The 12775-nt window shown below is 32.7% G+C and overlaps 1 protein-coding gene across 1 annotated transcript; it reads right to left on the bottom strand.

Annotated features, from left to right (window-relative positions):
• Positions 1-6: 6 nt before the first annotated feature.
• LOC144851717 (uncharacterized) lies at positions 7-2632 on the bottom strand. The gene is made up of 6 exons (XM_078709312.1): positions 2229-2632; positions 1203-1269; positions 901-953; positions 696-750; positions 245-304; positions 7-162 (listed from the first exon to the last, which is right to left on the bottom strand). The coding sequence occupies exons 1-6, from the start codon at positions 2538-2540 to the stop codon at positions 131-133; spliced, it is 579 nt and encodes a 192-aa protein (XP_078565438.1). The 5' UTR covers positions 2541-2632; the 3' UTR covers positions 7-130.
• Between the last annotated feature and the right edge of the window lie 10143 nt (positions 2633-12775).

Below are 12775 nucleotides of genomic sequence, written 5' to 3' on the forward strand. Positions count from 1 at the left end.
ACAGTGTCTCTGTCCTTTTTATCTTTATTCTGTATTTTTTTTTTTAAATAAGCATAAATTATCATTTCTTTGTACACAGCCTACTGTAATGATATGACAGTCTGCAGAGGTTAGGAAAAGTATAATGTTCTTATTCTGTTTTTAGCTTCTTATTTGTCTCATCTGAAAAAAAGTAAAACATTTTAAATAGTAAAATAAGACTGTGACCAATACTGCTAATGAAAAACAGCTATTTTTTACTTACTTGTATCAAACATTGCGCCTCTAATTAAACGTTTAGATGCCTTGACATTCAATTTTGGTGCTGGAAAAAAAATCAAATTGCTAGAGTAACGGAAATGATTCAATCTCAACAAATTACTATATGCTGCATTAATATAGCACGAGCCATTAAGAGTATTTCATTATTATTTAATTATTTTCACATTATGATTTGAGGAATAAACATATTTTTTTTGTATGGAGGAAAAATATGTTATGAGCTATTATGATCGTTCACACCATGTATAGCAAAGTTCCTCACAATAAGCCTACTGTATTGAGCACATTTACCATACTGTATGCTTATGGTGGTATGAATCGTATATAAACCTTGTAATTTGGGAATCATTATATTCCATATTAAAAAAAATAGCCCCATAGGCCGAATTTATGATTTAATATGATATACAACTGAATCACTAAGTTTAACTTACCTTTTTGTTTATCAACAGCTTGCTTTATTAAGTTCATATATTTTTTTATTCTCTCCTGCAATAGTTAAAAATATTTTTAAACTAATTATGATAATGAAAATATTGAAAGGGAAAGTACTGATAATCATAATGATGATAGAAATAGTCTCTCTATTTGTATTGAAATAGTTATAAAATTGATTGACATGACAAATTCACTACTAACCAGTTCATGTTTAATATGGCCTCTTGGATCAACACCTTGAACACATAGGTACACTAAAATTATAAAATAGTGATAACATAAGTTGACCCATATTATGAAGTATACTTTTGTTAAGTTTTATTAAAAAATATCTTTTTGCTCTGAATTTAATATGATCAATCATAGAATTTTATTTGTGCATAGTTGAAATGCGTGACAGACTTCCATCATTTGCTGTACAACTACACATAATAAAAGTGACAAAGATACAAAGGTACTGTTCCAGACAAAAGTGGGGGAAGGAAAGTGAGCAAAAAACTTACTCCAAAAAACTGAATTGATAGCATATGCATCAACTAAATGCTTCTTAGCTTGATTAAGTGGATCTGGCTGTAATAAATGAAAATTAGTTAGATTTAAGGCACTTGTCAATTGTATGACCCACTGTACGACCCCCGGGAGAGGTGCATCATTTGTCCGATGTGCGTCATACCTTATGAATACCAGGACGCAAATGTTCGTAAAAAATGTGACCTACCTTTAAGTGACCATGACGCGACCATGTTGTTTATGATATTTTTAGTGGTAAAGTGACGGACATTGACACACCATTGTTCATTAATGTGACGTACCTTCTAGGTTTTTTGACGCACCCCTGCATCAGTAATTTTTTGTAAATGACACACCTCTCCCAGGGGTCGTATAGTGGGTCATACAATTGACAAGTGCATAACTGATTTGAGTTTTAGGTACCAAACTTACTTTTTAGGTTCAATAACATTTATTTTCTTTCTTTCCTAAACTAGCCTATTAGTAACTGTATTACAATATAAATTAATAAGATACATAAATAAGATAGGTAAGTATTGAATTTCAAATAATTCATTTTGATAAATATATATAAAAAAACATAGGCCCTATCATTACTCTTTTATTTTAAATCTCATAAAATTATTATTTTCTCTATTTTCTTTTTTTATATTTATTAATTAGCAAAAAATAAACCTTATAATAATACAGTACAACGAAGTGTAAAAAGAAAGTTGGCAATCCATGCATGAAAGGCAAGCCTGTGATGTGGAAGCCCAATAAATATATATTAATTAGGGGAAAAACACATTACAATAACAATTAAAACATGCCCACACATGACCCCATCATTTTTTCCTTCATTGTATACAGTCCTGTATGTGTATTTTTGCTGTTCAAAATTAAGTTAGGGCCCGGAAAAACCTGCCTACAGACAGTACCAATTGGCAATAATGTTATGAAAAAAGAAAAGAGCATTTTTATTTGTTTAAAAGCTGTAGGCCTATTCTACTAAAAAAGGCCTATTTAATTATTCTTACATCGACACTCCTATTGTGGTCTGTTTCATCATTAAAAATGTCTTTTGGTCTGTTTTTATCAAATTTACTGCTAGGCCCAAATCGTGCACTATCGGTGACATCTTCACTGGTCCTAGGCCTAGTACTCTTCTTACTAGTAGTAGGCCTAGGCCCGTCGTCGCTGTTGTCTGGTGGTGGTGCCAACGACAGTGTTTCTACTGCAGGTTTTAAAACTACGGTGTTGCGGCCTATTGAATTAAAAAATTCTTCAACTTGTTCAATTGCTTCTTCAAATTGTTTTATTGTATTTGCTATTTCCCGTGGATGATCCATTTAGAAAGGATTTTACAGTATAAAACACAGGACGCTCACCGCGTGTCGTGACCGTGTGAGCAAAGAACAATGTCACAAGCACAAGAATGAGTAATCCGATCCGCGGTTTTCCCTGTATTAACAGTTGGTAACAGTAATATTGTCCATGTGGTAGGGCGCCGCCATAAGTCAGGATGTATACAACTTTTGTGACTGTCCACTAATAATCTAGCCTGGATTCATGATAAAAACAAGAAATAATAGGGAGGTTTCGCAACCTTACGAATACGATAACGAAAACGGATACGTCACACATTTGTGAAACTTTTGAGCTGATCCCCATTTCATATTCGTAAAGCGTATTCGTGTTGACGAATATCACCAGTCATATTCGTAACTACAAAACGAGTGTCCCCCTCCGATCCCGAGGCTCAGGAAATTTTTGAAAAAATAGATGCTTACACACTGTTTAATAGGCTAGAGCAAATGTTTACATCACATTTAATAACAAATGTTACATAATGTAAATTTAATTAAATCCTTCCTAAATACTGTACGTATCTTTTTCGACGAACTAATAATAAACTTTGATCGAAAAACACTTCAAACGAAATGAACATTTGGTAAATGCGGTACTCCGAAAATGCCTCGATAGTACATGTGTTAGTGTACTGTGTTTTGGTGGTCTGTTAACCTCAGATATATACTCTACAGCCGGGTGAATAACTCAATGTAATTTAGTATACAATGATTGCAGTAATCGCCGTGTCTATAACACAAATCAATAAAACGCCAAATACGCCATACACTTTTTTTCGGCCGTGTACATACAAGACATTTCATGTTTATTATATGAAATAATAAAAGAATACCATATTTCTAGTTTATTTTTATCGTTTATACTGCATACCATTATTATATAAAAAACATTCATACGCGAGAAAAAAGTTCACGATATTACACTCCACTCTGTAAATATACCACGCTAACGCTTGCACACACACGGACCAGGGCGGTAATTAACGTTATAACTGAAAATGGGGAATTTTTGGAGAGAAATGACGTCAGCATTCACACGAGGAGCGAGCTAGACAAACATGACACTGGTAGTTAGGACTTCGTGTGTTTTGAAAATAACTCAGTTGTGGGTATTTTCCGAAGATTTTAAATCACGTTTTCTTTTTAAAGTATGTTAACCCTAGCTCTAGGCTAGCCTACTCTTCTTAATTAAAAGAGTCAGGTGCGTCGAATCCACGTCTAACTAGCGACGGTCGCGGGTTGCTTGCATGTTTCTTTTTTTTGGAGAATTAATGGGGGTGGCTAGCCACCCTATTCACCCCTCTAGATCCGCCACTGGTACACATATGATTTCAGAACCATCGCGAGATTAAGGATATCGCCGCACGCGCTCGCCGTACAGCCGTTGTCGTAAATTGCTGTGACGTCACAGGTGCATCACAAAATCTACTTAATTAACTAAGTAATGATCTACTGTTATTATATCGATTAAAATTGGTTGGGTGGGGACAGGGTAGGGTTGATACTTCTTTTTGCCCTTATACTTTTCTGTATGTAAATTAATTAATTGTTATATCTTATATTGTTCTTTTGAGCTATATTGTTCTAAGTGTGCTAAAGGTGTAATTTCAAATAAATAAAGTGAATCATGGTGAATAACGGATGAAGCAAGCGTAATCACGGGAAAGCCCCAGCTCACTGGTGTTGTTTAGAATAGTGTGAACTTCCCGACGTATGTGGCTCCCTTCCGCACGTTGTTGATTAGTCGTCTCTCTAATCGGATCGTACGAGGCCGAGTGTAGGGTGTGTAGTCGATGTCAAACCGTGATTATCCGTTTGTTGACTCTGGTGTGATACGTAGATTGTAATTTGTATGCTGTGGTCGGATCAATTGTTATTAAAATAATAATGAATAAATCCGAGAATCCCGGTTTTATAGGTAGACAAGTTAATAAACTCCGTTGGCTGTGGATAAACTACTTATGTTTCTTTTCTCTCAACATGCTGGAACCATGGGAACAGGCCATATTTAGTATCCTTTTTGCATGATGAGGCCTCTCTATCTAGCCTAGGCCCAGCCTAGATCTGCTAGCTAGAGCTCTAAGCCTACTACTAGGTAGTACTACTGCTATACTAGCCAGGCTAGATCAACCTTTTAGATTGAAATGCATATGAAGTATGTGAATTATTAAATATTAAAATGTAAACTATAGCCTAGCTAGGCCTATTACTAATACTGGTAGTACTCAGTAGTAGTAGTAGGAGCTTAGGCCTAGATAGAGGGCCTAGCCTAGGCCTATAGTATAATGATGATAATAGTATAGTCAAAATGCAGTAAATGTTTAAAATATCATTGATTGGCCGCTGATTGGATTGACTAGCCTGTCCTAGCCTAGTATTATATTTATTAAATTCAATTCTGATCAACAGTTGTATTATTATTTATATTAATATTTTTTATTATGAAGAGCCTAATTTGTAATATAGGCCTAGGCCGTGATACTTTTTAAAATGTACTTTTGTATGATATATATTTATTTTTTGATTAAAGAGATGTTACCAGTAACAAATTGTTAACACTATTTCTAACAAATGTAATGGTTTTGTTCCAGTATGTCATGTTCGCAATTAATTATTTAAAACATGTGACTTGGCATTTACGGCGTTAGCATTAACACACAACCTCAACACAACAATATCAACTTTATTTAATTACAAACAATGCACACAGAAACTGTAAACAATACGCATTTTATTCAAAATGTTTATTATAAAATTCAGATTCTTAAACATAATTGTGATCATGGCTTAAATATTAAAACATCATTATTTTATTTCACATGGTAAAATTAAATATTACACAGTATAAAATAAGTGTTTAATTATAAACAAATGATTTATTTTGTATTATGAAACAAAACAAATGTTATCATTAATTCATTTAATATAAATCTACAAGAGGTTTCAGTAATCAATAATAATAATAATCACATCAAATAATTTTGTCTTATTACATGAAGTTAGATTGTAATTATAGAACTAACTTTGAAACAAGATAGCTTACAACAGTAAATCACAATTATAGTAAGTGCTTAAAATAAATTATAGGTTTACGTGGCATAGTTAATATTGCACTACTATTTTGTATTAGACACATCTCGATTTAGATACTAAGGATTACGTGAGATTCAGCTGATGACACAGCTTGATGCTAACAGCAATGATCTTGTATTTCGTGCACCTTTTATGTACTCGCCACAGTTTCCATTCAATGACTGCATGGGGTGACTGTCTTCGGATCTTATCTTCTCTTAAAATGAGCTCCTATGGCTACCATCTCACTCTCATGAAGCAGCCTACACATCAGCTAGAAGTGAAGGTTCGCTGTAAAGAAGAAGAAAAACAATTTTAAATAACATTACAACCTTTATTTCTAACGCTACAGTATCACCCTGGACGCTTTTTAAGCGCAGTTCGCATTAAATCGTACACTTTTTTTAGATAGTGATAATTTTAGGTTAGGGTTATGTTTTTCATGTATAGTTGTTTGCCTATTTTTTTTAAGGAAAAAAGTTTCTAAAAAAAATATTTCTTATTAGAATAATAATTTCGATATACATATGTTTTTTAACAAAATTAAAATTCAGTTTGTTGTTGGCTGGGCTTAGCAAATTTGTATTCCAAATAAATCACTTAATAAACACGAAATACTGGTTTGATACTTACTACTTATGTGCAGAAAAAGAGATGTACAAACCAATTCAAACTGTTTCAAGCCTTAACTTATAATGTGTTTAGATTTTGTGATAGTTTTTGTTTTGATGACAGCCACTTATTCTACATTCCTTTATATGCCTGGCCACTTCCAGATGCTAATGCAAGAAACAGGAGTTTTATAGCAAAGTCTACATGTATACAGCTTTGTGTTGCATGTCTTCCAAACCTACAGTACCCAGAGATGGAGGAGGGGATTTGACTTTGTGTTCAGAGGCTGAACTTACATACGTTACATAACACACAAGTTTGACTGATTTTTGATCACGAGTTTAGCCAGAGAGGTACAGCACACGAAACCAGGCCTACAAATAATTCAATAATCTTTTGATACAAATATACCGATTAAAATATTATACTTTTTGTTTGCCAAGAAAATGAAATGCTTTGTATAGCAGTTACCTATAAATCTAAAGGCAAATTAGTGAAAAAATGACAATGCTGTGGGTATCCATATAAATGTAAAGCAAGATCAAAATTCATATGTAAACATTCATTATCTGTTTATATAGGATGTGCAGTACACCATGTATGTAGTCTTGTTAGAACTAAAGCTGTATGTGGTGTACTGCCAACTTTATATCAACATTCAATATCAGTAAACATTGTAATTTTAAATTACCATATGCACTACATAAATTATTATTATTCAATGGTCAGAGAATCTATATTCCACCATAAGCTTACAGATAGAAAATGTATTAGTATTATGGTAACTCCAGAACAATAAGACAGAATAAAATGTATTTCGTAACTTGGTGCATGGAGGAATCCCTCCATGCTTGGTGCAACTCTTTACATTGGGTGCTTTACAGCAAATACAGATAACAACTCTTAAGTATATTTACTTCAAAGATAAGAACAGATACTATGCAAGTCTGTGTGTAATTAACTGTAATTTACAATGTTTGTACAATGTTTATATTGTTGTTTGAAAACCTTAAAGTATTTTGATTTTGAACTATAATTCTGGAATCAAATAATGTGTGCACTGTGCTACTGTATACTCTAGTGCAATACAGTGGGGAATATAATCTACCATGCAGAATATATCCATAAATGTTTATTATAAGAAATAATACATATATTTATTTGATGGGAAAATGAAAATGATAATATTGAATTTAATGAATTTTCATCATCATGAATTTTATTCAAAACGTAAAATGAACTGAGCCATGTTTTTATTTTGTATTTTTGATAATATTACAATACTAGTACATACTTATTTTTAGTGAATTGTTAAGGTTTCCTTTATGTTATGGTTCAAAAGGCAATTATTCATAAACCTGTTAGTAGTATACTGCAAAACCATCCTATTACAGTAAATCCCTCAGTTTTAATTACATTTTGACTACTAACTAATACATTTGACATATTCAAACCAAGTTGTTTGCAACACTAATTTGGCTAAGGCAATATAATAATTATCTGTGACTAGGTTTAGTAAAATTTCCAAAAACATGGAAATGTGTGGATGTTTTAATTACATTATACTATGGGAATTATTGTAATGTTTTAAGGTTTATTGTTAATTAACATTGTATACAAAGTTTATTATTACTAAATTATTACTTAAATCTGATTTACAGTACAGTTATGTACTTACAATACCTTAATTATTATTATTTATATTGAATCATTATGTACATACTTATTTTTTACTCCATAATTGAAGTATTTATAATGCTTAAGTATAAACATCTACAGTAAGACGTTTACAACTCTTGCCATCTTTTATTTTTCTTAATATACATTGTTATTTTGTACCATTATTTGGATTGTTAGACTGATGCACATAAAATATAATAAAGGTGTGTAAAATGAAAAAAGGTTTTTTAGTCTTCCTTGTGGAACAAAGAAGTTTCTGCACAGATTTGATGAAACTTCACAAATAAAGATGAGCCATATTGGTTCTTCACAAGACCTTCCTTCAACTTTGGAAGCATAACATAGGGGAACACATAATAGGAATAAGAAATATTAAAAAACAACTTGACAGAGAACCATATTTTAACAACGTATTCGAGATGTATATAGATTTCAGAATAATCACGAGATTTACGATATCGTCGCACATGCTCGCCGTGCGGCGATATCGCTGTGACGTCACGTGTGCTTAGCAAAATCTACTTCATTTCACTGTTGTTAACATACAAAAGATAGGTACTGTCACTTCAATTGTTAATTTGACCTGTATTAGGCTTAAATTTGCAAAAATGTTTAGTCTGGTATTTTGAAGAAACACTTGATTATCCATGTAGGCAAAAGAAACAATAAATAAATTCAACATTTTTTACGATTTATTACTAGAAATGTTCGCGCTTTGTCAGACTTGTCTATTGACCCGAAAGAGTAGCTAGAAACATGAAGTATGATGCTCTGGAATCATTCAACCATATAGAATTGAACTAAACACTTGTTTAATACGATCGCGGTGATTTTAGGTGAATAAAGACGATGGTTTTTATAGTAATCCACCGGCCTAACCCTTGTACTCAAAGGCGATGGTGAGTATACTAATATAATATACTTAGGAACTAATTATTTAAAGTGTTAGTTAGGATAGGCATAGGAAGCAATGTTCAGGGTTTTTCTTTCTATGCGGTAGGTTAGCCCCAAAATCGTCGGTTTTAACGGGTCTTCCTAAATACCAAGACATGTCAATTTAAAGTGTTAATTTAATGAAATGACTTCTAAAAGCATTGCCAACAATAAAAGCGGTTTACTGTTAGTGTTAATAAATACATATAGACCTACTAAACTGTACCGTTACATATTTATATATATATAGGCCTATATACGCGCCGACGTGAGTTTGGAAGAATCAACTTGATCTCATGAATAATAATGAGTAAAGCCAATGAGCTTCTAAGCTGATGAAAAAAGAAGTCTCATGAAAAATATATGATTATGAAATTTTATTTTTATAAATTTCTCGTTATTACTTTATCATTTTGACATGTCTATATTGTAATAATAGTTTTTATGTAGTAAATAAACGATATTTAAAAGCAATTTTAACACAGAATCCCCCTTTAATTGATGGGAGGAAAATTGAGCGCCATAATACATTCTATTAAAACTATTAACATTTCAAGTATTGATTTGCAGATGCGCGGTTGCCCTTATTTATAATGCACTCAACAGCCCAGAGACATTTCGTTAGAGAAGATCTTGTAGAGAACTTCTCTATAAGAAGATCCACCTTCACTCCCACCTAGTACGCCCTCTAGTCTTCACCTTCTTAATATTATCTCTATGGTATGGTTGAAAGTGAAAAACATACACATAATTGCCCCGCGTTTCAAGAGAAAAAGTGTCCTAAAAAGAAGAGTTCTACTGTATCTCTTTAATAAATATATTCCTTATATAAAAGGGATCTTTATTAGAACTAAGATAATCTCTACTGTATTTTAATATTGTTGATACGCAATGCATTGTCGAAGAAGTCAGTAACGGCGTTCCATACTATACTGTAGAAAGTAATTATAATATTTTCTAGAATTAAATATTAATGTACACACACTGCAGTAGTATCTTATTAAAAATTATGCTAGCGATGACGAAGACTAGTTAGGATCGAGTGTAGTTGTTGGTTTTGTAAAATACAGTACAAGGAGGAAATCGTTGTGTTCTTTGCATACGGTATAATTCAGGTTTGTAATATATTGCTGGAGAAGTGAAATTGCACTCTCCTGATTATTTATTGTACCGTAAGGCTTAGGCTTTATAGATTATAATACAGCAGCAACACGCAGCCATCTTCTTGTGCAGCAGTAAGAGATGACAAATACGGTGACCAGCCAAGCGTAAAGAACAAAAATAACATAACGCTATTATCAAGGTATCGCACGGAGGCCTGGTCGGCGGTATTTCCGGCGGACACACCGTGTTAAAAATCGAGACATTTTTACTAGAAATAGAATACCTATACTTTATATTCTTTTAAAAGATTAGCCTACATCCATAAATACAAGCATCCGGCCATGCATGATGCTCAGTCAGGGATTTTGACCCAACTCAAGCTCTTTTTTCGTACGCCGCTCCTAAAAAGGCTCATTCTTCATAAGTTTTTAAAAATTATGTCTCGATACATTGCATTCTTGACTTGTGGGCCGGAGCGCTTATGTTGACACAGTTGAGTTGAGTTCCGTGTTGACATAAGTGTACCTTTACTGAATTTCATATCCGAACGGTCAAATAGAACTCATTAAATTGCTGAATAGTAGTAGTATAGTAGTAGTGTTTCGATTCCTGTTTCTGCTATGCTGAATGACGCTGTTCGTTTTATTTATAGGTTACGTTAATTGTGTGAAGGTTCCAGTTAAGCACACCTTTGGTACTTTTTCACTATGTAGCTGTGGTTTGTTTTGCAGGCGCTTATTAATTATATGTCTTCATGTTCATTATAGTTGCGCCGGTATCAATAACTGCATTGACAGTACTACCTTCTTGTAAGAGATGACAAATACGGTGACCAGCCAAGCGTAAAGAACAAAAATAACATAACGCTATTATCAAGGTATCACACGTATAATTATATTATCAAAAATGGTTTGCACTGAACAGTATTATATTTGTTAATCAGGTGCAAACCATTGACTAGCGAAAGCTATTTGTTTATACCGTTTTGCCTTTGGCTGGCCATAGGCTGGGCATGCATTTTTGCCTTTGGTAAGTTGTACTTTAAAGTTGGTTACTAGTGATATGGTCTCTGGCGGTGTCACTTTGTACGTATTTTTTAAAGTTATAACTGTACTGTATTTTTTAGAATTTGGCCCAGCTTACGGGCGTTGATATCTGGTTCATGCTACATCCAGGGACCAATACGTAGTTATGAGGCGTTATTCTCCTCTGTAAGACTCTGCCTGTATTTCTGAAGAAAGGCTGGAGCTTCCGGGGCCTTTGACCACTGGGGGCCCCCAGCCAGCCCTACGACACTGAGAAAATTATTTGGTTTATTTTTACGAATAGCAAGCATTTTAATAATTATACAATAACCGACCTCCAAAAATTGGCAAAAACTCCCATGGGCCAGAAAGTCCTTCTGTGAGGTTTTTACCTGAGTCATTGAACATTCCAAGATTTATCGACTACTGTACATTTACTATAACTTATAGTATAAGGTAATTTCACGATGCCAAACTGCATAAACTATGTATATGACATACATACTAATTACAAATACATACAAATTCAGCATTTATACACATACTTCAGGTTAATACAGTATAGGATATACAACATATCCAATTTCCATTCACAAATTACGTTAACGTACAAGTTCAAATTTAGTTGTTTATAGAAAATGTCTGATATAGTTGAACATTCAATTAAAAATAAAATATATAAATGGAGCCATTATAAATGTTGAAGCTAAATATTCGGCAGAACTACTATTTGTGCATGTCAATGTTATTGTGCAAAAGAACTTGCATGCCAACACCTTGTAAATCTTCCTCAAATTTAGTACATACCTGTATTCAGTTTGTTAATAGCATTAGTTTTAACTTTATTGTCAATTTATGATGTACACAAAAGTATCAATATCAAGTATGCCCTGACTGTAGTACAAGTAAATAATGCCACACTTTATGACATTGAAAGACAATTACAGTACAAACAAGTGTAATCAGTTCTTAATTTTATTGCCACCGCCAAACAGGTTATATTTTGAAATTTGATATTTGTTGGTTAGTTTATTAGTTTGTCTATTGGCAGAATAACATCAGAAATAAAGACAAAACGGTTATATTTTGATATTTGTTGGTTAGTTTGTCTGAATAGCAGAATAACATCAGAAATAAAGACAAAAAGGTTATATTTTGATATTTGTTTATTAGTTTGTCAGTTAGCAAAATAACATAAAAAATAAAGACAAAAAGGTTATATTTTGATATTTGTTTATTAGTTTGTCTGTTAGCAAAATAACATAAAAATAAAGACAAAAAGGTTATAATTTGATATTTGTTCGTTAGTTTATTAGTTTGTCTGTTAGTAGAATAACATAAAATAAAGACACCACTGAAATGATTAAATTAAAAATGGAGGAAATTCGGACCAGGATCCCAATTCTTGACCACCTAGGCCAAATTGAACTTTTTGTGTCCCCATCTTAAAACTACATCATGTTAGTTACTAGACAACTCCTTGTTTTGCCTACACTTAATAGTGTTTTCAACAATGTTAATTAAAAACGGGGCTTAATCATTTTTAATTTTAGAGGTCAACCCATGACAGAGGTATGCAATCTCTGATTGCTCCTTTTTAAATGATACCTTGGCTCTCTATCCTGATTATATTCACTAAGATTTATTTCAACTTTGACATGCCATGATAAGATTGATTTTTCAAGATTTGTCAGAAAGATCAATGATGCTCATGCATTTTTCATTCAAAATTGAGTTGAATCAATATTTTTGAATATGTACATTTTACAGCTTCAGTATTCATTTTGGACT

Source organism: Antedon bifida, chromosome 9 (genome assembly GCF_963402885.1).
Source record: "Antedon bifida chromosome 9, ecAntBifi1.1, whole genome shotgun sequence".
In the NCBI taxonomy this organism is placed as follows: domain Eukaryota; kingdom Metazoa; phylum Echinodermata; class Crinoidea; order Comatulida; family Antedonidae; genus Antedon; species Antedon bifida.

Excerpts from the sequence above, each read along its gene's own strand:
- LOC144851717 (XM_078709312.1), bottom strand. The coding sequence starts at position 2,540 with ATGGATCATCCACGGGAAATAGCAAATACAATAAAACAATTTGAAGAA. Across the intron at positions 1,270-2,228 it reads ACCACAATAGGAGTGTCGAT|CCAGATCCACTTAATCAAGC; the intron begins GTAAGAATAATT and ends CATTTATTACAG. Across the intron at positions 305-695 it reads AGCTGTTGATAAACAAAAAG|CACCAAAATTGAATGTCAAG; the intron begins GTAAGTTAAACT and ends TTTTTTTTCCAG.